The sequence below is a fragment of the Sabethes cyaneus genome, chromosome 3 (genome assembly GCF_943734655.1).
Source record: "Sabethes cyaneus chromosome 3, idSabCyanKW18_F2, whole genome shotgun sequence".
In the NCBI taxonomy this organism is placed as follows: domain Eukaryota; kingdom Metazoa; phylum Arthropoda; class Insecta; order Diptera; family Culicidae; genus Sabethes; species Sabethes cyaneus.
The window spans coordinates 24,296,450-24,316,914 of NC_071355.1; the positions used below are offsets into that span (position 1 = coordinate 24,296,450).

The 20,465-nt window shown below is 41.9% G+C and overlaps 3 protein-coding genes across 3 annotated transcripts in view; 2 read left to right on the plus strand and 1 right to left on the minus strand.

Annotated features, from left to right (window-relative positions):
* The window catches only part of LOC128739389 (serine proteinase stubble-like), a 116,231-nt gene extending 107,180 nt beyond the window's left edge, over positions 1-9,051 (plus strand). The window contains exons 2-7 of the mRNA XM_053834871.1: positions 6,883-7,083; positions 7,142-7,428; positions 7,490-7,699; positions 7,774-8,122; positions 8,180-8,810; positions 8,867-9,051. Coding sequence (XP_053690846.1) covers positions 6,883-7,083; positions 7,142-7,428; positions 7,490-7,699; positions 7,774-8,122; positions 8,180-8,810; positions 8,867-9,051 — 1,863 coding nt within the window. The remainder of the gene's footprint in view (positions 1-6,882; positions 7,084-7,141; positions 7,429-7,489; positions 7,700-7,773; positions 8,123-8,179; positions 8,811-8,866) is intronic.
* A 500-nt stretch (positions 9,052-9,551) lies between these two features.
* LOC128741727 (uncharacterized) lies at positions 9,552-19,089 on the plus strand. Its single transcript, XM_053837716.1, has 8 exons — positions 9,552-9,665; positions 9,737-10,009; positions 17,069-17,256; positions 17,319-17,658; positions 17,712-17,984; positions 18,054-18,206; positions 18,269-18,752; positions 18,808-19,089. Exons 1-8 carry the CDS (start codon positions 9,645-9,647, stop codon positions 18,993-18,995), a joined length of 1,920 nt encoding a protein of 639 aa, XP_053693691.1. The 5' UTR covers positions 9,552-9,644; the 3' UTR covers positions 18,996-19,089.
* A 94-nt stretch (positions 19,090-19,183) lies between these two features.
* On the minus strand, positions 19,184-19,911 carry LOC128741728 (ubiquitin-fold modifier 1). The gene is made up of 3 exons (XM_053837717.1): positions 19,734-19,911; positions 19,623-19,679; positions 19,184-19,555 (listed from the first exon to the last, which is right to left on the minus strand). Exons 1-3 carry the CDS (start codon positions 19,736-19,738, stop codon positions 19,351-19,353), a joined length of 267 nt encoding a protein of 88 aa, XP_053693692.1. The 5' UTR covers positions 19,739-19,911; the 3' UTR covers positions 19,184-19,350.
* Between the last annotated feature and the right edge of the window lie 554 nt (positions 19,912-20,465).

The window sequence follows — 20,465 nt, forward strand, 5'->3', positions numbered from 1 at the left end:
GACAGACAGACAGACAGACAGACAGACAGACAGACAGACAGACAGACAGACAGACAGACAGACAGACAGACAGACAGACAGACAGACAGACAGACAGACAGACAGACAGACAGACAGACAGACAGACAGACAGACAGACAGACAGACAGACAGACAGACAGACAGACAGACAGACAGACAGACAGACAGACAGACAGACAGACAGACAGACAGACAGACAGACAGACAGACAGACAGACAGACAGACAGACAGACAGACAGACAGACAGACAGACAGACAGACAGACAGACAGACAGACAGACAGACAGACAGACAGACAGACAGACAGACAGACAGACAGACAGACAGACAGACAGACAGACAGACAGACAGACAGACAGACAGACAGACAGACAGACAGACAGACAGACAGACAGACAGACAGACAGACAGACAGACAGACAGACAGACAGACAGACAGACAGACAGACAGAAATCCATTTATGTATATAAGATGAATTTGTCCAGGCCTCGTAAAATAGCTGCGAGGCACTATAAATGTGAAAAATTTTGGGCTTGTCTTTCATTCGACTACAAGAGTGATTAAAAATATCATAATAAGCCGAAACCATCAATCAAAGAGAAAAGAAAATAAAAGACAAATTTCTGGAACGAAATCAAATTAGTGGAAGTGAAACACGAACACGGTTTTCCGGACAAACTGATGCGACTGATCAGAGCTACATTGGATCGAGTGATGTGTTTCGTACGCATCTCTGGGACACTCTCGAGTCCCTGCGAGACCCGGCGAGGGTTGAGACAAGGTGACGGTTTATCCTGCATGCTGTTTAACATCGCTTTTGAGGGGGTGATCCGACGAGCGGGCATCGAAACGAGAGGCACGATTTTTACCAAGGGTAGCCAACTTCTAGGCTTTGCAGATGACTTCGATATCATAAGCAGGAACTTTGCGACGGCGGAGGCAATCTACGCCAGACTTAAAGCGGAGTCTTAGAGAATTGGGCGAAAAATAAATGCGTCGAAGACCAAATACATGAAAGGAAGAGGCTCAAAGGAAACAAACGCGCGCCTCCCACGGACGGTAACCGTTGACGGCGACGAACTAGAAGTGGTAGAGGAGTTCGTGTATTTGGGATCGCTGGTAACCGCGGACAACACTAGTAAGGAGATCCAGCGGCGCATCCAAGCGGGAAATCGGGCCTACTTTGCCCTTCGTAAAACGCTATGATCAGGAAGCGTACGCCGCCGCATGAAGCTAACAATGTACAAAACCCTTATTAGACCGGTAGTTCTTTATGGAATTGAAGCCGTGACGCTGCTCACGGAATACATATGCGCCCTTGCCATGTTCGAGCGGAAAGTGCTGCGGACGATATTTGGCGGAGTACAAACTGAAAGCGGAGACTGGCGGAGGCGTATGAATCACGAGCTACAGGCACTGCTTGGGGAGACTCCCATCGTACATTTAGCGAAAGTTAGCAGGCTACGGTGGGCCGGACACGTCGTAAGGATGCCGGACGACAGTCAGTGCGACGAAAATAGTCCTCTTCAATAACGACACCGGCCCCAGAAATAGGGGAGCTCAACGTGCAAGACGGCTCGACTAGGTCGAAAGTGATTTGCACCTTCTGAGACGCCTGGGAAATTGGCGACTAGTGGCCTAAGACAGAGTTGAATGGAGACGACTTCTTGAAACAGCACGAGCCAACCACGGCTCTATGCTGTGAACGACGACATTATACAATGATTCGAGCTTCACCCCTAATGCGTTCCATGATCCTTAGCACTAGCTATTTTCTCACTTATTTGGTGGTCATATTCCATTTTCGCTTGAGCTCCTTCTCGCCACTTAGAGGTCTACCCACCTTCTTCAATTCACACTTCACGATCGACTAGTATTTCTAAATCATCCTTAGCTGTGGGTTACTATTCGGGGGTCCTTTTTTTTAATTTCTTACACAGCTGACTGAAATAACCTATGTGACTTTCAGAATCGCAAATTGTGCTTTCACATAAAGAAATAGGTGAGGTGACGGAGAGAATAGGACCCCGGATTACACTCCTTGGGATCCACAGTGACGCCATTGTTCATGTACCACTGTTTAGAGAAATTTAAATATTACGACTTGACAAGTTGGAGCAGAAAGGGCAATCAAACTTCTCTCTCTCTCTCTCTCTCTATCTATCTATCTATCTATCTATCTATCTAGAACGAGAAAGTGAAGAATGAGAATTCTCTTTCTCTTTTTCTCTCTTCCACTATCTCTCTACCTATCTCTAGCTCTACCTCACCTCTTTCCTTTTTTCTAAGTCGACAAAAGAAAGTTCTAAATAATTCTAAATTAGCGAAAATATTCAAAGGTCGAAAATTTAACAATAGTACTATTTTTTGTCCAAAGCATTCCAGTTGGCAGGACCAGTAACAAACCAGTTGTCGCATGTTCGAATCTCGACTGGGAATGAATGTTAGGATCAATAGGATCCTATTTAACACTCACCCTATAAAATTTCTATAACAGTCGGCTACGTAGCGTGTTGAACTAATCCCAGAGCTTTACAGCGGAGCAGAGAGCGGAATACAGCGCCAGGACTATTGTATGACTATTGTAAGTGTGGGAAGATGAGACAATATAATATGAAGAAAACAGATCAATATATTAATCATAATCAATAAATACAACATAATCTGTATTTCATCATCAATTTATACGACTTTGTTACGTATATTATTACATCAGTTCCTAAAATTTTGCTGTTTACATTTTTTATCTACATTACAACGTCACTTCATTACAAACAATACATGTATTAGTAAATGCACACCAGAAAGGTCGTCGTACAATCACGTCAAGTAGCGGTAGATTAATAGTAAAAAGCGTTTTATTACCGGTATTAATTAAATCGCTGTCTATATGTCTAATGCTAGTTTTTTTTACTTTGTGTGTATGGTAGGTACAACACGATGACTGTCATATATTGTACGCCACTCATGTTTGGAAAATCTTAACATTGTATGGTATTATACAGATTACTGCTACAGAAGGGTTTTCTAGTGATTTTCTATTTACTTAGAGGACCAAAATTTACACTTATTAGACCTGATTGGAATAAATCTTCTGGATCACAGATAAAAATGTAACTTAATCTCCTGTCAACAGCCTGGCGAAATGAAACATTATCTGATCTTGCCGATCGCGAAACGTTCGTCGCTCGTGCGCCGCTCCGAGTCACTCGGATATAGATAGTTAACACAGAGGCAAGTTCAAGCCATTAATTAATATTCTATCCCTTAGCGTCTACTAGATGCAGCGCAGACTCAGAAGGCTGTCTAGTGTAGTGTAGTAACAGGCTATAGTACCGCCTTCCACTACAGTAATTAAGAACCGAACGGATTAGTTGCAATTCTCGGCTTACATCGACCGGTGGTGGTTCTCTATCGGGATCCTAAACGAAAGTTCAGAAGGCGTCGTCGTCGATCGGTACCGGGTCTGAAAAAGTAGCTACAAAGAACGTTTAGTGGCTAATGTGATGTGAAAAATTGTCGGCAGAGATGAAGGTTAAAAGTTATTCTAATTATATTAACCTATCGATTAATGGGCATCTGTCATCTATCTGGAGTAGTTAAAAATAATAGTGGTATTTTGTCTCGTACTAATCAGGAACTAAAGTGATCATAAATAACTAATTAAACGAGCGGCATTTATTCTAACTCAGTTTTATTACTCGTTTATAAGGATTAACCGTTGAATAGGATATGCATCAGTTGGAATTCCTAGAAGTGAATCACCTGTGGGGTTTTTTTCGAAGTGCTAGTTCATCGATGTTACGGTCTGTGTATTTTCGGAACAGTGAAATTATACCACAATTGCAATTGATTCTTACTGAAACAATTCATTGGTGTGATTAGTGCGATTAATAGTAAATAATTGGGTTCAAATTTCAACTCTACACTCTGTGATTCAGCAATTATTAGGAATGAAATTGAAAAAGTTGTTGATTTGTTGTGAGCAAAACAGGTTATAGTTACTGGTTTGGAAGCTTCATCTATTTGAGGATGCAATTCTTCGAAGCACTGCTTTGCATATGAATCGTATTCAAAATGCAGCTTTTTCGCCCGGATGTTAATGGCTATGAACAGTACAATAGTACAATAGTACAGACAAGACATGCACTTGATGCACATCACAAATTTTATTGATATCGAATATCTTATGGCTCGATACACAGATAAATTTACTGTATTGGTACAGATTTACAAACGCAGATGGTGTTTGACAGAGTAGCTATAAATTTAAAGTCCAAAGACGTAAATTTTGGCTGAAGTTTTTTGGAGCGTCTTAGTAGTAACTTAGAAAACTTTTTCCAGTACTTGAAATTGCACTTGAAATCAGAGTTTGATTTAAAATTGGACCTTAAATTGGAACTAAATTAGACTTGAAATTGTGCTTAAAGTTGATCATGCAGTTGGTCTTTAAATTGAACTTGACAAAGCAAAGCAAAGCAAAGCAAGAACGAAAAAATTCAAGGTATTCCCTAAAGATTGTACGAAAGGGTGACGTAGGACTATATCAGATCATTAGACTAATGTAAACTCCATTTCTGGCATATGTATGTTTATAAGAATCTGAATGTGAATGTTTAAAAGATAAGAGCGAAATATTCAGATTCAATTCTTCATTGAATGCAATGGTGGCTTTGAAAATTATAAGTACAACGCCTGCAACTATTGAGACATGGAGATTTCTTTTAAAAATCACTTGTGTGCATCAAAAAGGTTGAAATAGTAATGAATGACCAGTCCACAGATTATTTTACTAAATATGATTGTGCGTAGCTTGACATGTTTCAATAATCTAACTCGCTTGTGGCCTTTAAAAGGACCATTGGTTACAAATAACATTAAAGCCAAAGCAAGTTCATCGCAAATATGACGTGCCATTCGAATGTCCTTCTCTATTGACATGAATGGCAACAGGCACGTAAATTAGCGGCGTCGATTCACTGAAGATTTTACTAGTTTACTTTCACAGCTTACCGCTTGTTTCTTAGCAGAAAATATGGCTCGTACGCAAAAATTTCTGATTTGTTTGTATGAGAGTCCTTATCCTTCTACCACAGGGGTGAGGGATCTCAAACCATCATAAAATAAATTCATGCCTCCAAAAACCCACACACGCCAAATTTGGTTCCATTTGCTTGACTAGTTCTCGATTTATGAAGAAATTTGTGTTTCATTTGTGTAGGAGCGTAAGTGTGTAGGAGTGTAAGTTTTACTTCAAAAGGGACATGGAAAAGAAATTAGACACGAAGTTTTGCCTAAAATTAAAACTGGTATCTTTCGTTTTTTTCTCTCACACGCTTTGCTACATATGTGTTCTGCCTTTTGTCTCTTACAGTCTTATGTTTACACTTTTTGTTTCGTTTTTCTTCTTTTCTGTACTGTTTTTTGGTTTTTGCTCTCACTTTCCACTCGTTTTTCCTCTTTTTCTCTCATTTTTCGTTTTTCTCTCTCGTGTTTCCTGTTTCATTCCTCTTTCCATTTTTCTTCGTTTCCTGTTCCAGTTTTTCTTATTTCCAGTTCTCTTTTTCCTCATGCTCCCGTTTTTAGCCTTTTCTCTTTTTTCGTTTCCAGTTTCCTAACGTTTTTATCTCCTTCTCTTCTCATTTATCGTCTTCGTCTGTGCCGTTTTACACTTTGTAATGCACCGTTTTTCGCCTTTTTTCTCTCATTATTCTCTCAGTTTTTGGCTCGCTATTTCTCTTTTCTTATCTGCTATTTTCAACTCAATCTTCTTTTTCATTTATTCCATTTTTTTGTTAGATTATAGTCATTTTAACCAGCTTGCGTCATTCGTGACGTCTGCGGGGTTGGGATTTGAACCCGGGTTATCGGCGTGAGAGGCGTGAATGCTAACCACTACGCGGGACTGACCCCTTTATTCCATTTTTTTTTTGTTTCGTGTCTTTCCCTTTTTATGTCTCGTTTGACCTCTTTTTCCCGTTTTTCTCATTGGTATTTTACTCCCTCGTAATTCTTTATTTCCCTTTTGATTTTTTTTACCGTCTACGTCTGTTTCTTCTTCCTTTATCTCATTTGACCTTTTTCTGTATTGTTTTCGCACCTTGTCTGTCACGTTTTTCTTCTTTTTCTGTTCTGTCTTCCCTCTATTTGTCTAGTTTTCCCTCCTTTTTTCTCTCGTTTGCCCTTTTTCAGAATGTTGTTTCCTTTTTCTCTGTTCCTTTCTTCCCGTGCCATTTTTCGTCCTTTTCAGTCCTCTCCTCTGATTTTCCTTTTGTTTCCTGTATATTTTCAGGACCGTTTTTTCTTGATTTTCCGACTGGTTTTTATTCTTTTTCTGCTTCATTATTTGTCATTTTCTGTCCCGTCATTATTTTTAGTTTTTATTCTTTTTTCGGTCCCGGTTTTCGTCTATTCTCCGTTTTAACTCCTTGTTTATCGTTTTTTGGTTTTCGTCTGTTCCGTTATTCCTCTTATTATGTTCTGCTTTTCTCCTTTTCTGTCACATTCTGTTTTTCCAGTCCATTTTATTCTGATTGTTTTCCGTTTTTATTTTGTCTCTTCATTTTCTTTTTCTTTTTCTGTCCTGTTCCCGCCCCTATTTTGTTCCTCTTTTTCTGTTATCGTTTCATTATTTTTCTTCTTCCGTATTTTCTCTTTTTCTTTTCCTTCTTTGCTATTCCGTTTTTGTTCGTTTTTTTTTCGTTTTTTCTGTTCAATTTTCCTCCTTTTTTTCTTTTTATGTCGTACCATGTTAGTTTTCTTTTACTTTTTCCTTGGTGCAAATTAAGTAGGTACATAATTTGCGAAATATTTTACTTATTTGACAAATTTTCCGGTCTTTTCTGTTATTTATTTACAGTTCCCTATTACAACCGCTCTACTCATTGCACTTGCAGCAAAATCGTACCAAAAATCATCTCCCTGTCCTTCGGTATTCAGCTACGATGAACAGGAAGACTCGACCGATACATGGTACGGGACGCTTCGACTCAAAACGAACGTGCCACTGCACGGCATTTTTATTGACGTGATTTTCGACGGGCTTGTATTGGTGTTTGCAGTAAGTGTGGATGGAAAAACATATAAAATGATTGATTGCATTTACAATTTGTTTTAAGGCATACTTCAAAGACGTTACGACAAAGGATAATTTACATTTCCATATTGAAGATAAATCATATAGGCTGAATGCCGGTGAAACACTAATATTGAAATTTTACGTTAAACATCCCGACTACGGTAGGGTTCCGTTATTGCGTCAAGTACGTTTCAATGGACAAAACGTTTGCGTAGATATTCCAACTTTAAAACCGTCGAACATTCCGTATCGTGGAGATACGTACGATCGACCGGTTGTATATCCGGACGACACTGTTAGGCGTAAACCTACATCAACTTCCACCACGTAAGATTAATTGATTAAAGTTCAAATTTCATACAAAATATGTTTAACAACTTTGCAGAAGTGATAACAAGCATGACAGTACCCGAGAACATTCTGTACAACCAATTAACTCCGTTCTTCCTCATAATTCTGAGATCTTAGATACTAACTCACATTCTTCTACTATCTTTGCTGACAACTCATCTAATCCTTCTGGCTCTCTTTATTTAAAAGCCAATTCGGTTGTAAATCATCCGGAATCTCAGAAAAATCCCGTTAGTCTAGTATCAAGGTATGGGTTATTTCTGAAGCGAATCCTCGGTTAGTCTTAATTCGTTTAAATTGAAGATTTTCAGATAAACCTAGCGCATCATCGCACGAAACGAGTGCCAACAGGAGGCGTCCTTACCCGGAGAAGCACGACAGTTACGACCCGATCCAAGATCCCACTATTTGGAGAAAGCCGCCCGACAACTTGTCGCATTCTACTTCCACTTCGAGAACAGCTAGACAACCGGCTTACAGCTACGAAGATTCGAACAGCAATGTTTTGGCTACAAGCAGCCGTAAACCAGTCCGTGGAGATAAAGACTACCGAACAACTACCGAAGCTGTACCGTACTTTCGAGGAGACTCCACACGTACAACCAAAACAACCACCAAGGCATCTTATTTTCAGGGAGACTACGCCTTCCTTCAGAACGTCGAAACTTCCGTACAATCGAAAAATTCTGGATCTTATGCTACTTTTACTAAACATACTTCCTTTCAGACGCACTACATCAACTCGTACGACGAAAACATTTGCGGCACTGTAGTACCGAAAGCGAATCCTCTCGTAACGCACGGAACATCGACGCGGAGCGCACAGTTTCCCTGGCATGGCGCCCTGTATCGATCATCCGTTACCGAACTGAAGTATCTCTGTGGAGCAACTTTGATCGCTACTCGATTCGCTCTAACTGCAGCCCATTGTGTAACCTTGGAACGAAGCCGACGACCGGTGGAGTCCTCCAGCTTGCTGCTTTACTTAGGGAAAACTAACCTCAAAAGATGGACCGGACCAGAGCAGGACGCCAAAATCGAACAGGTTCTGGTTCATAACGATTACAACTACGAACGTTTCTTCGCCGATATCGCTCTGTTGAGGCTGAAGGATGACGTGAAATTTAATCACTTGGTGCGGCCGGCTTGTTTGTGGAACTTTGACGAGGATTACAAGATACTGATCAACAAGGTGGGGTACGTTCCGGGCTGGGGTTACAATGAGCGGGGGCTGGTTAGTGAGGATCTATCCTACGCGCAGATGCCGGTGGTGGCTCATGAAACGTGCATCTGGTCCAATCGGGATTTTTTCAGTAAAGTTACCTCCAATACTTCGTTTTGTGCTGGATTTAGGAATGGTAAAATTGAACAGTTGAACAAAGTGTTCGTTATAAAGAAGTTTTGTGCTTTCCAGGAACTTCCGTTTGTAATGGAGATAGTGGTGGAGGGATGGTTTTCAAGCAAAGCAATCGATGGTTCCTGAGGGGAATCGTTTCGGTTAGTGCCGCCTTGCAGAATAAAATCAGCTGTGACCCCAATCATTATGCAGTCTTTACCGATGTTGCAAAGTTTCTGTCCTGGATCAAGAGCTATATGTAAACTTGCTGGAGGGAGCTTTACTAAATGTGTACTTAATTTTAGTATATTACGTTAATATAAATGATATCTCATATTTAATAACTAGAATGAATTACATTCTTCATTAGTCCAAACTTTTTTTCCACTTCCTAAGCGATACCGAAAACAACTGCAGACGTTCCTTATCGTATAATCCCGGCTCTCGTGCCGGCGGTCACGATTTCCGTACTCCGCCATCACCACCACCCGTACACGCGAGCGACCACATTTATGGGATGTTCCTCGCAGCCAGCAGCCAGCCGGCGAATATTTATAAATCACATAAATTGTACTACACAGTTTGTTGCCTCACATCTCGCTTAATCGATGCAGCATTTAGCACGTCATTAATTTTCCTCTGCCTTGTTTTGTTTTGACTAATTCTCCGCAGATAGGGCCACAATCGCAGAGTTCGCCGGAATCTCTCGCGCGAACGGTTGTTATCAGCATCATTTCGCGAGTTGCCTTCGAACCGAGAGGATGCTAGCGAAGGATTTATTCCTCTAGCAATCGGACATATAGCTTTAGTGAACGTGGTGTAATTCTACTAAAATTTGACGAAGTAATCCTATACAATGACAGCGGTGAATCCTCCTGTAGGTTCCTCTCAGGATCCAATCAACTCGTGTGGCAGTGGCAGACAACCTTTAATCAGTTTCGTTTTTAGCTATTCTTCCGTTCCACGCTGCGACTGCTGCTGCTTCCTGTGCTGATTACACAATCACACGCTACTTGGCGCCAGGCAAATGGACAGCTTGTTCCGATCGATCATCAATTACAACCCCGGCTGGAGGAAGTTTGCTGTAACGATCTGCTGACGGTGGACCGCGACAGTTACTATCAGAAACGATACGAGGCTACTCTGGCGCTGAAGAGTGACACCACCCTTAAGGATGTCGAGATTGACATTCGGTTCGATCGGGATGTTGATCTGCTAGTCGTAAGTGATTCATTTCTTATTATGGCGTTTTACTATAATCAGTGGTAAACATCAGTTGGCAGAGTGCTAGTGAAAACATTATTCTCGATCGTTTCTAAAGGTTAATACGTGTATGTATTTTGTTTACAAACGATGAATCAATGAAGGAGCTCGGCGTTCGAAAACAAGCGTTCACCGATGGCATGTCGATGTCGCGTAACCTGTTTATCATTTCTCTGGAACTGAAACGCATGCTAATTAAGTGAAGGGAGTCCCCTTTCAATAGTGTTCATGACAACTAACTACGAACATTTAAATGCGTGTACCAAGAGTACAATTATTAAATTCAGTATAATGATAAAATGAGGGGTTTGTGGAAAATATGCATCATTGTTGGATTCACGTTTTTCTTTCTTCTCCATTGGTTGTGAAACAATCGGCGAACCAATTTTTGACAACTGCGTGCGGACAAATTCAAGCGCTGAACATCATTTGTGTGACTCAACGATTAAAAAGTCTGGAAAATTATCCGCATAAGGTCGAACATCAGCTGGGAGTGCTTCCATATTATCGTAAACGATTTTACCGAATGTGATGGAGCACCAGTCATGAAGAAATTTTATCTTGGTATTGCTTTTCGAGGTATTGCTCTACTCGTTAGCCCGTACGAATAAAACAATTTGCTTTGCTTTCTCTGTGTTAACCTTATGGGAGAAGTAAAGCAAACGATTTTATTCATATGGCATAATGTTGAAACAATTCGCTCTAGCGAATGATGTAGACCTGGGTCTACACATCATAATGATGCGCTTGAGATTTTTAAAACAAAATACTTACAAAATAACTGCAACTCATAAAAGATGCAGCATATATGTGGCTTTCATGAAAAGATTATTTTCCAACCGCTAGATAGTACAAATAACCGAGTTTCCATGTTCAAATTTCTACATTTTCCATATGAAAGCCCTGCTTCACGGGCACGGCAGAAAATTACATACATCAATCGTGCGGCTGCAGCTATTGCTTCAAGAAAAAGAAGAAGAAACCTGCGGCACTTTCCTAGCCTCTCCCTCTTAACGTGTAATGATCGTGAGATGACCGATAAAGGGTGTCCCACATCAAATTGCACCACGGAAGAAACGCTGTAGAAAATTACCCATTGGGTATTTTCTCTTGAAAATTTGAGTAGAAGCAGTTTAGAGTGTATTGTTTACGTTCTATTTTTATCGCGATCAGTTTTTCGAATATTGGAAAAATGGCGTTACCCGAAAAGCAACGTCGCGAATTTATTTTGCGCAAGCACGTGGAAAATCCTCAATTCTCTCATCATGAATTATGCGACTTACGTCAAGGTGGACTTCCGGCAGCTTCCGGGGCTACTGTACTTCACCGCCCAGTTTGATGTTCCGGAGGAAGTAAGGATGCAGAAACTTGCATAGTTTGCCAAGAAATACATGATTTAGTCAAGAAATACACCATGTGGCAAACGGAGTGCGCCGTTCGTGACTGCCAGGGCTGTAAACGGGCAGATCTACCTCAAGCAGTGTTTACAGAAGCATCTGCCTTCTCTATCGAAGCAACACGAGGGCCCTACGATCTTCTAACCGGATCTAGTTTCGTGCCAATATTCAAAGAATGTATCGGAGTGGCACGCAGCCAACGGAGTCACTTTCGTACCCAAAGACATGAAAGCCTCCAACGCACCGGAACTAAGGCCCGTCGAAAAACACTAGGCTATTATGAAACAGGCACTATGGAAGCCTCTCAAGGAGGTCAAGTCTGAGGAAAACATGAAGAAAAAATGGATTTTCGTACAGATGAAGCTGCAGCCAGATTGTTGCACAGAACCTTATGAGTGGAGTTAAGCGTAAGGGGCAAGCATACGGCAATGGTATTGAAGTTGAAAGAAACAAATATGCCAACACCTTATTAATGGGTTATATTTTGTTGTCTGAAAGTTTGAAAAGGATCGGTCAATTAGGCAATTTTCTACAGCGTTTCTTCCGTGGTGCAATTTGATGTGGGACACCCTTTAGGTGTAAGCAGTACTTCAATGAACCATGGTCGCAGGGAAAGCAATTTCGACCATGCAACAAATGAGGAAGAGGTGCCAGCCCCAACGATAGGCGAAGTTAAGGAGGCCATCGTGCAGCTAAAGAACAACAAGTCAGCTGCGAAAGATGGCATCGGAGCGGAGCTTATTAAAATTGGACCAGAAAAGCTGGCCGTTTGTATGCACCGGCTAACTGTTAGAATTTGGATACGGAACAGCTACCGGAGGAGTGGAAAGATGGGGTTCTGCCCGATCTATAAAAAGTGCGACAAGTTGGTTTGTGGTGAGAACTATCGAGCAATCACCGTTCTCAATGCCACCTACAAAATGCTGTCCCAAATCATTTTCCGCCGTCTATCACCAATTGCGAATAGATTTGTGGGAATTTATCTAGCCGGTTTTGTCGACGGTCGGTCTACAACGGATTAAATATTTACACTGCAGTAGATCCTTCAAAAGAGCCGTGCATACAGAGTTCCCACACACCATTTGTTCGTTGACTTCAAAGCCGCATATGATACCATCGACCGGAAAGAGCTATGAAAAATCATGGACGAGAACAGCTTTGCCAGGAAGCTCATCAAATTGGTTCAATCTGCGATATATGGTACACAGTGCTGGGTTCGGATTTTGAGTGGATTATCCAGTTCATTCGAATCACGCAGAGAGCTTCGTCAGAAAAGATTGGAGTAAAGACAAATACGTCCAAACAAAGTCCAAAACAAGTACAAAGAAAGTTTGAGGTAGTCCATGAATTTGACTACCTTGGCTCAATGGTAATGGTAGAAAACCAACCCCGCTGTGAGGTTCGGATGCGTATTATCAGCGGAAGCCGTACTTAGTATGTGCTTCATATGCAATTGCGGTCGAGCAGACTAAAAAATTGGAGGACAAAATTTACCCTGTACAAGGTGCTTATTACACCGGTTGTTCTCTACGGGCATGAAATATGAATAATGCTTGAGGAAGACCTGCTCGGAGTTCTCGAAAGACGAGTGCTAAGAACGATTTTCGGCGGCGTACAAGAGAACGGAGTATGCAAGCGGAGGATGCACCATGAACTCGCACCGTTCTATGGTGAACCCAGTATTCAAAAGGTCGCTAAAGCTGGACGGATGCGAAGGCTCAAATGGATAGGTTTGATTGCATACGGGCCATCCAGTTATTCTACAGAAAATAGTCTGAAACATTCGGTAACCAGCGTATTCACGGTGAAAGTTAACCCTGCGTCTAGATGGAAACCTGAGTCTTTCATCCTGCTCACTCGTTTAATGCTTTTCCCATTACAGCTATAGTCAAATATTATCGGATATTCAATAGTGTGTAAACGTTATGGTAGAACATGTTTCGTTATTGATTTGCAACTTACATGCTGAACAGAAATGTTAAAAAGTTCGCAAATCTTTTTGAAGCTTTAAGCAATCTTCCTACGTCTTCACTTGATAAAGGAGCTTCACTTCGTTGACGCAAATCAATACTACGACATTATCAATTGCAGTAGACAGTTCATTCATCAATAGGATGAACATAAGAGGTCCCAAATCATCGCCTTGCGATACTCCTAATCGTATAGTTCTAAGCTTGCATCATCTACAGTATATTATACTATATACTATAGGATACAACTTTCTATTTTTAAGATATATGCCAACAGAGTCCGCCACTGGATGTGTAACCTTTTCATAAGGAGTTACGATCAAAACGAAACGCAAGCTGCTCGATGTGGCTTGCCGCAACCTTGGCCCACTCGCGGGCAATGGCTCTCTTCAGCGTCTCGAGGCTGGAATATTTTTTGGTCATGCGTTGCTTTCTAGATGACCAAGAAAGGATGGTCCATTGGATACGGTGCCGAATCTTGTTGCAGCGTCAATGGTCCATCGTGCGTCGAAGCTTACTGGACGCGGTGGGATGCAATTAAATTATTTATCATCAAAATTCTAGCTGATTAAGTTAAAAACTCCAAACTAGTTCGGAGTTACACTATTAAACATTTTTACATTAAATTTTATAGAGAAGACAGGAAGTGTACTTACTTTACTTTTAGTAGGCTACTCGTCGCCAATTCGTTGCGCGTCTCGACACACGCAAGTCAGCTTCAACCTGGTCGATCTAGCACGTTGAGCCCCTCTATTCCTGGTGCCGGTGGGGTTCTTGAAGAAAACGGATTTCACTGCACCACAGTCGTCCGGCTTCCTGGTGACGTGATCTCCCAACTTTCGCCAGGTGAGGATGGGAATCTCTCCAAGTAGTGCCTGTAGCTCGTGAATCATACGCTTCTGCCACTCTACGTTTGTAATCCGCCAGAAATAGTCCGTAACACCTTTCGTTCACATACAGCTAGTGCACGTATGTTTTCCGTAAGCAATGTTAGTGTCTCAAGCCCGTAGAGGACTATCGGACTGATTAGTCTGATTATCGTTTAGTACATTGTCAGCCTTGTGCGGTGGCGTATGCTCCTTGATCGAAGCGCCTTGCGGAGGGAAAAGTAAGCTCAATTTTCAGCTTGAATGCGTCGTTGGATCTCCTTACTCGTACTCGTCTACTTCCAGTTTATCGCCGTCAATAGTCACTGTCCGTGGGAGGCAAACGTTGCTTTCACTGGGGCCTCTTCCTACCATATATTTGGCTTTCGACGCATTGATTTGTAACCCTATCCTCCAAGCCTCCGTTTTTAATCTGGCGTAGATTGTGGCGAAGCTTTCTAGTAAGGACAGTCCATTTCCTTGCCACAACCCTCTACGCGATTCGAAAGGACTCTAGAGTGTCCTCGAAATGCGCACGAAGCACACCACTCGCTCCAGAGTAGCTTTGATCAGCCGCGTTAGTTTGTTCGGAAAACCGTACTCGTTCGTTATCTGCCATAGCTGAGTAGTACCATAGTAGTACGGGTCCCATTAAAGGCCGCCTGATACTGCCCCACGAATTCTCTTGCTATTGGGGATAGACGACGGAACAAAATCTGGGAGAGCACCTTGCAGGCGACGTTGACCAGCGTAGTTACAGCAGTCTAACCGGTCGCCATTTTTGTAGATGAGACAGACTACACCTTTCATCCACTCCTCCGGTAGTTTTTCCTCCTCCCAAATCCTAGAAATTATCCAGTGAAGCGCCATTGCTAGCAGTTCTTGGTCATTTTTGTAGAACTCTGCCGGGAGTCGTCCTTTCCGGCGGCTCTATTACTTCTCAGCTGACGAATTTCTCGCTGGATCTCTTCGGGTCGGGAGCAGGCACGCTGTTGTAGGCACTCCGAGGTTAACTTCCGTTGCGTCTCCTGCTGCTATAACGCCGTTGAGGTGCTCATCGAAATACTGTTTCCACCTGCCGACCACCTCGCGCTCGTTTGTGATTAGATCCCCTCACTCGTCCCACCACATGTCAGGTTTAGGTGTGTAGCCCTTACGAGTTTGGTTCACCTTGTCGTAAAACTTGCGCGTACTATTAGTCCGGAATAGTTTTTCCAGTTGTTCCAGTTCATCCACCAGCTTTTTCCTCCACAGTATCGTGGTCAAATCATTCCACGCTTATCGATACTTGGTCAAATTCTCACTCGTGAATGTGCTTAGATAGTTTTTCCAAGCTCGTTTTTTTCCTCTCCATCGCTTGTTGGCATTCCCCGTCAAACCAATCATTTCATGCGCTCGAAGTTTCCTCACCTAGCACTGCGGTTGCGGCACTGGCGGCCGACGGTTTTCAAGGTTCGAAGCTTTATCCAGTACGCGCACGTAGTTTTCGGCAACTCGCGGGTTGTCTATTTGCCAAATGTTGAACCGAGGAGGGCGGCTTTGTCGTTAGGTAAAAACCGTTAAGATAATGGTCCGAATCGATACCCGCACCCTGTACGGAGCGTTGGTGATTGATGTTCACGAAAAACCGGCCCTCGATGAGAATATGGTCGATTTGGTTCGAGGTTCGTTGGCCAGTTGATCTTCAGGTGGCTTTGTAGATATCTTTGTGGGGAAAGGAAGTGCTTCTGATCATCAAATCTCGGGAAGCTGCAAAGTTAATGCATCGCTGGCTGTTGTCGTTCGTGTCGGTATGCAGGCTATGGGTCCTGATGACCGGTCTATACATTACTTCCCTGCTGACCTGGGCGTTTATATCCACGATGACGATCTTGATGTCTTGTGGCGAGCAGCTGTCATACGTTGCCTCCAGCTGCGCATAGAACGCTTAAAACAGCCTTTTATCGTCATCCTGTTAGTACACGACCTTAGCTTTCACCGGGGTTGGTGTCCCGCTCTCCGCTAAGGTTGCTCGTGTACTGACTGGTACCACGAGGAGGTAGGGATAGGAGTTGCTTGATAAGAGACTAAGAACCGCTATGGTGTCTGTTTTACGCATTATTCAGCTATTCACTAACCATGCATACTTAAACAGAATAGATTTCACTCGAATATTAACGCAGGCTGGTGACAAAGTGATGAAACTTTATTCACCAGTCAAAAGATCTTGATCTACTGAAAACTACTACTTTTTTAATTGCCAGTATCCCGAGATATACCGGGATGAAGTTAACGTTTCACATACGTTGTCAGAGTACAACAGCGCGCATAACCGTGGGTTAAAGGAGATGTCACATTTCTCTAGACTGAGCTATTGAAGAGCTTGATTGTGGGAGGAACGTTATAACGTTATAAATGTTGCGTCCTAGCATCTGATCGATCCACAGAGACCGATACTACACTGACGAAGATCCCGAGACTGTAATGGGAGCCGTATTTTACGTAGAGGCTTAGCATGGTCCGTGGCATTGTTGATGAGTACGAATCCTGATCATATGGAGCAGCGGTTCGCCAAAACTTTAGTTTGCTTCAGAATAGTATAGGGAAATCCGTCAGGGGGTACGCGAACCGAAAAAAGGTTGAGAACCGCTGATATGGAGGATCCTTTCGGACTGGAATTGTTCTTCATTAGCTTTGAAGCATGTTGTATCTTAGTGCTTATCACACATATACAACATCTCAATATCAATAAAATATCACTCTAAAAGTTCCACTCACCTACTTGACATTAATTTGATATTCTAGAATTACTTCGGAACATCTAGCAGCCTCAACAATCGAGATTTCCGCATTACGAAGCAAGGTTACACGGTTTATGCCCACTCCACCTTAAGCCTTAAATTAGAAGTCAGTTACTCCACAAGTTCGCAACCAAGGCCTATAGAAGTGCGACTAAACGGAGTGATTCAATGTCCCTTGAAACCAACTGCTCGGTAAGAATATTAACATTGTACGCTTTGATCTATGATTTTTAATAGAAACATTACAATCGTAGAACGTCCGTTCAACCCGCTGATCCGGTTGCTGTTTATCGTTACCCCCCGACTAGTTGGACGCTTGCTAGCGACCCAGTTTCCCCTCAAGCTGTCCCGCTGACACGTCCACTACCTATCGGAGGAAATTTTGCTGTGCTATATCCTGTCCCAAAGCCGGCTGTACCGAGAAATTTCACCGACAATAAGGAAAGCAGATTCAATTCCTCCTGTCAGGCTATGAGTCCGAACATAGTAATTACCTCCGGTCGGTGGGATGGAATTCTAACGCTGAATACGGATGTTACCGTCGATCGGGTGGCTATCGAGATTGTTTTCGATGGGCCGATATACCTTATTGGGGTGAGTTTATTAAATACTCGTAAAAGTCCTATTAACCTTTGCTTTTTTTGTAGAACTTGTTCGGGGAGGTCCGCACAGAGGATAACGTTCGATTTATGATCGAAAACAGCACGCTGATCTTGGCACAGGATGCGGAAGTGCAGTTGCACTTTTTCGTTAAATTCAACGAAATAGGCCGGGTTCCTGATGTGCGGGAAATCAACTTTAACGGGAGAGACATCTGTCGGCAGCGACGGCGAAGAGTTTCGTCCGAAACCGAAGCGCCCTCGAGAGTGTTTGGGTCGAGCGATGGTCTCAGCACGATGGCTCCTTTCAGACAAATGACTGTTGGTGAACCTCTAGGAAAATTTTTAGCTGATAGAAAAATATAGATAATTGGTTTTATTCAATTCCAGACTACTGGAGCTGCCTCTGAGGAAGATTATGACGAAAGTGAATGCGCAACGATGTATTCGTTGAACGAGCCGAAAGTAGCTTCAAGAATTATTGGAGGAACCAATGCAAAATCCGGAGAAATTCCGTGGCATGTGGCAATTTTCTATGACGATGTAAGGATGCTTCAAATTGGAGCTGACAATTGTAAAGGATTATTCGTTCTGTTTGATTTCAGCAATACCAATGTGGTGGAAGTATCATCGCACGACGCAGCATTCTAACGGCGGCACATTGTCTAACGAAGGAAAATACCAATGAGACTCTGCAATTAGACATGTTGAAAGTTTATATTGGAATGGTGGACATGAGCCAAGTGGAAGACTACTTCTACCATGCCGTGTCGGATGTAGTGATTCATCGAGATTACAATGCCGCTCAGCATACTACGGACATAGGAATTGTGAAACTGAAAAAAGATATCGTTTTTAACAGTTTCATTAAACCAGTTTGTTTGTACAGCAACACAACCGATATTAGTGCGTTTTACACTCGCTATGGAAAGGTTGCTGGCTGGGGATTCAATCGAAATGGGGTTGTGTCGAACGTTCTTAACTATCTGGACATGCCCGTGGTGGCACAAAAGAAGTGCTCACAAACTAACGTTCAGTACAATACCGTGTTGGCGTATGGGGAATCATTCTGCGCGGGACACGCTGATGGTAAGTGTGAAAATTATTAAAATTGTTAAAGCTAACGTTAAATTATTATTTTTAGGAAATTCTGTTTGCAACGGCGACAGTGGAGGTGGATTGGTATTTGTGGAAAACTTACGCTACTATTTGCGTGGAATCGTATCGATTAGCGCGCAGAAACGCAACCAATTAATGTGCGATCCGAACCGATATTCAGTGTTTACGGATGTATCAAAATTTCTCAAATGGATACGAAAGAATACAGAATAGCTAAGTAATCATGCCACAAGTCTTTTTCATTTCGTTGAAAATAAACTTCGTTCGTCAAGTTTCAAGCAAAATTATTCCCCTGTTAATCCTAAAAATGGCTTAATGTAGATATTTAATATTTTTGAGTTTTACTCTGAATGATTGGTAAGTTAGTTGAACTGATTTTGTCCACGTACAAATCTACGAACTAAAACATCTAATAGAAACGAACCTTAATTAATCAAAGCTTTATTTCTTTGTAAACAAATGTTAGCCAATAAACATAGTTAAGCATTCAAAATCAATACGAACACATCTGCCCTTCAACAATGCTTCAAACATCCAGTCTGCCATTCACACACATGGAATGCAATTCTCACACTAAGCAAACGCCGACGCGATCTCGAGGAATCAGTCGCAGCTCGGAACCGTGTTTGAGAAACACATTACCGGCCGTTTGCTGTGGATTGATGCCGATTCCATCGTCGGTGATAATTGCACTGGTTGCTGGTGGCACTCGGAACTCTTCGGCGGCGAACTTCAGCACGGCCGTAAATGGAGTGGTTTCCGGAACGCTAAGTCTACAATTTTGATGTTCGGGTTAGGATTGCGACTACTGTTGCTTGGCAAAAGGCAGTAAAGACTTACACTTTGAACGGCAGCTTCGGATCCGATGTAAGAGTAATTTTGAATGTTACCTTAGAACTGTGAAGTATCAAATTTAGGTATAAAAAATAATATATTCTAATGATTACTCACGCCATGGTCGAATGCAATTTAAACTATCACTTTATTTTATTTTATTAATACTCAACTAAATTATTCTACTTATGAAATACAGATTATTGCTCAGATTTCAGATCTGGAAAATTTAACAGCTGTTATTGGTGCTGCTCAAGTAGAAAACAACTTTTGTTGACACGTTGCGATTAAGGTGTCAAGCTTTGTGAACTTAAAGCGAGTGACATTTTACTCAATACACGCTGCTGGAAGAGTATCGAAAACGTAACAATACTCCTTGCCGTACCCTATTAATTAAAAATGTCATTTCTAGAATAAAAAGCGATTCCGTACGGCTTTTGAAGCATTTACGAAATATCTTGCAAGGTTCCTGATTAGCATTTTCCACATTTTACATCATTTTCAAATGATTTTTTATTTTCATTAGAGCGAACATCTGCAAAAATTGAGTTGAGTTACATTAAGATACAACCCTGAGCTCCAGTGACCGATGGATCACACGCTCATATTCTCATCTCACTCTCACTATACATCTGCTCTCTTGCGTTTGCGCAATCTACGCAAAAGGAATCGCGTTCGCGATTAGTATTGCCCTTGCAGTTCAGTTGTCCGTTGAACGATTGGATAAATTTTTGAGTATATTTTTGTTCAAACTTTTCATATAAAGATCAATTTTTAGAGATAACAATTTTATTATGACTTGACCACTGTTTTGTTTCGTTGAATTATATTATTAGTCAGATTTAGCAT

Bases quoted from the DNA above. Each gene is read 5' to 3' on its own strand.
- LOC128741727 (XM_053837716.1), top strand. From the start codon at position 9,645: ATGACAGCGGTGAATCCTCCT. The intron at 9,666-9,736 runs GTAGGTTCCTCT...TTTCGTTTTTAG, and splicing joins TGACAGCGGTGAATCCTCCT to CTATTCTTCCGTTCCACGCT. The intron at 17,659-17,711 runs GTGAGTTTATTA...CTTTTTTTGTAG, and splicing joins GGCCGATATACCTTATTGGG to AACTTGTTCGGGGAGGTCCG.
- LOC128741728 (XM_053837717.1), bottom strand. The intron at 19,556-19,622 runs GTAAGTCTTTAC...TCAAAATTGTAG, and splicing joins CCGAAGCTGCCGTTCAAAGT to ACTTAGCGTTCCGGAAACCA.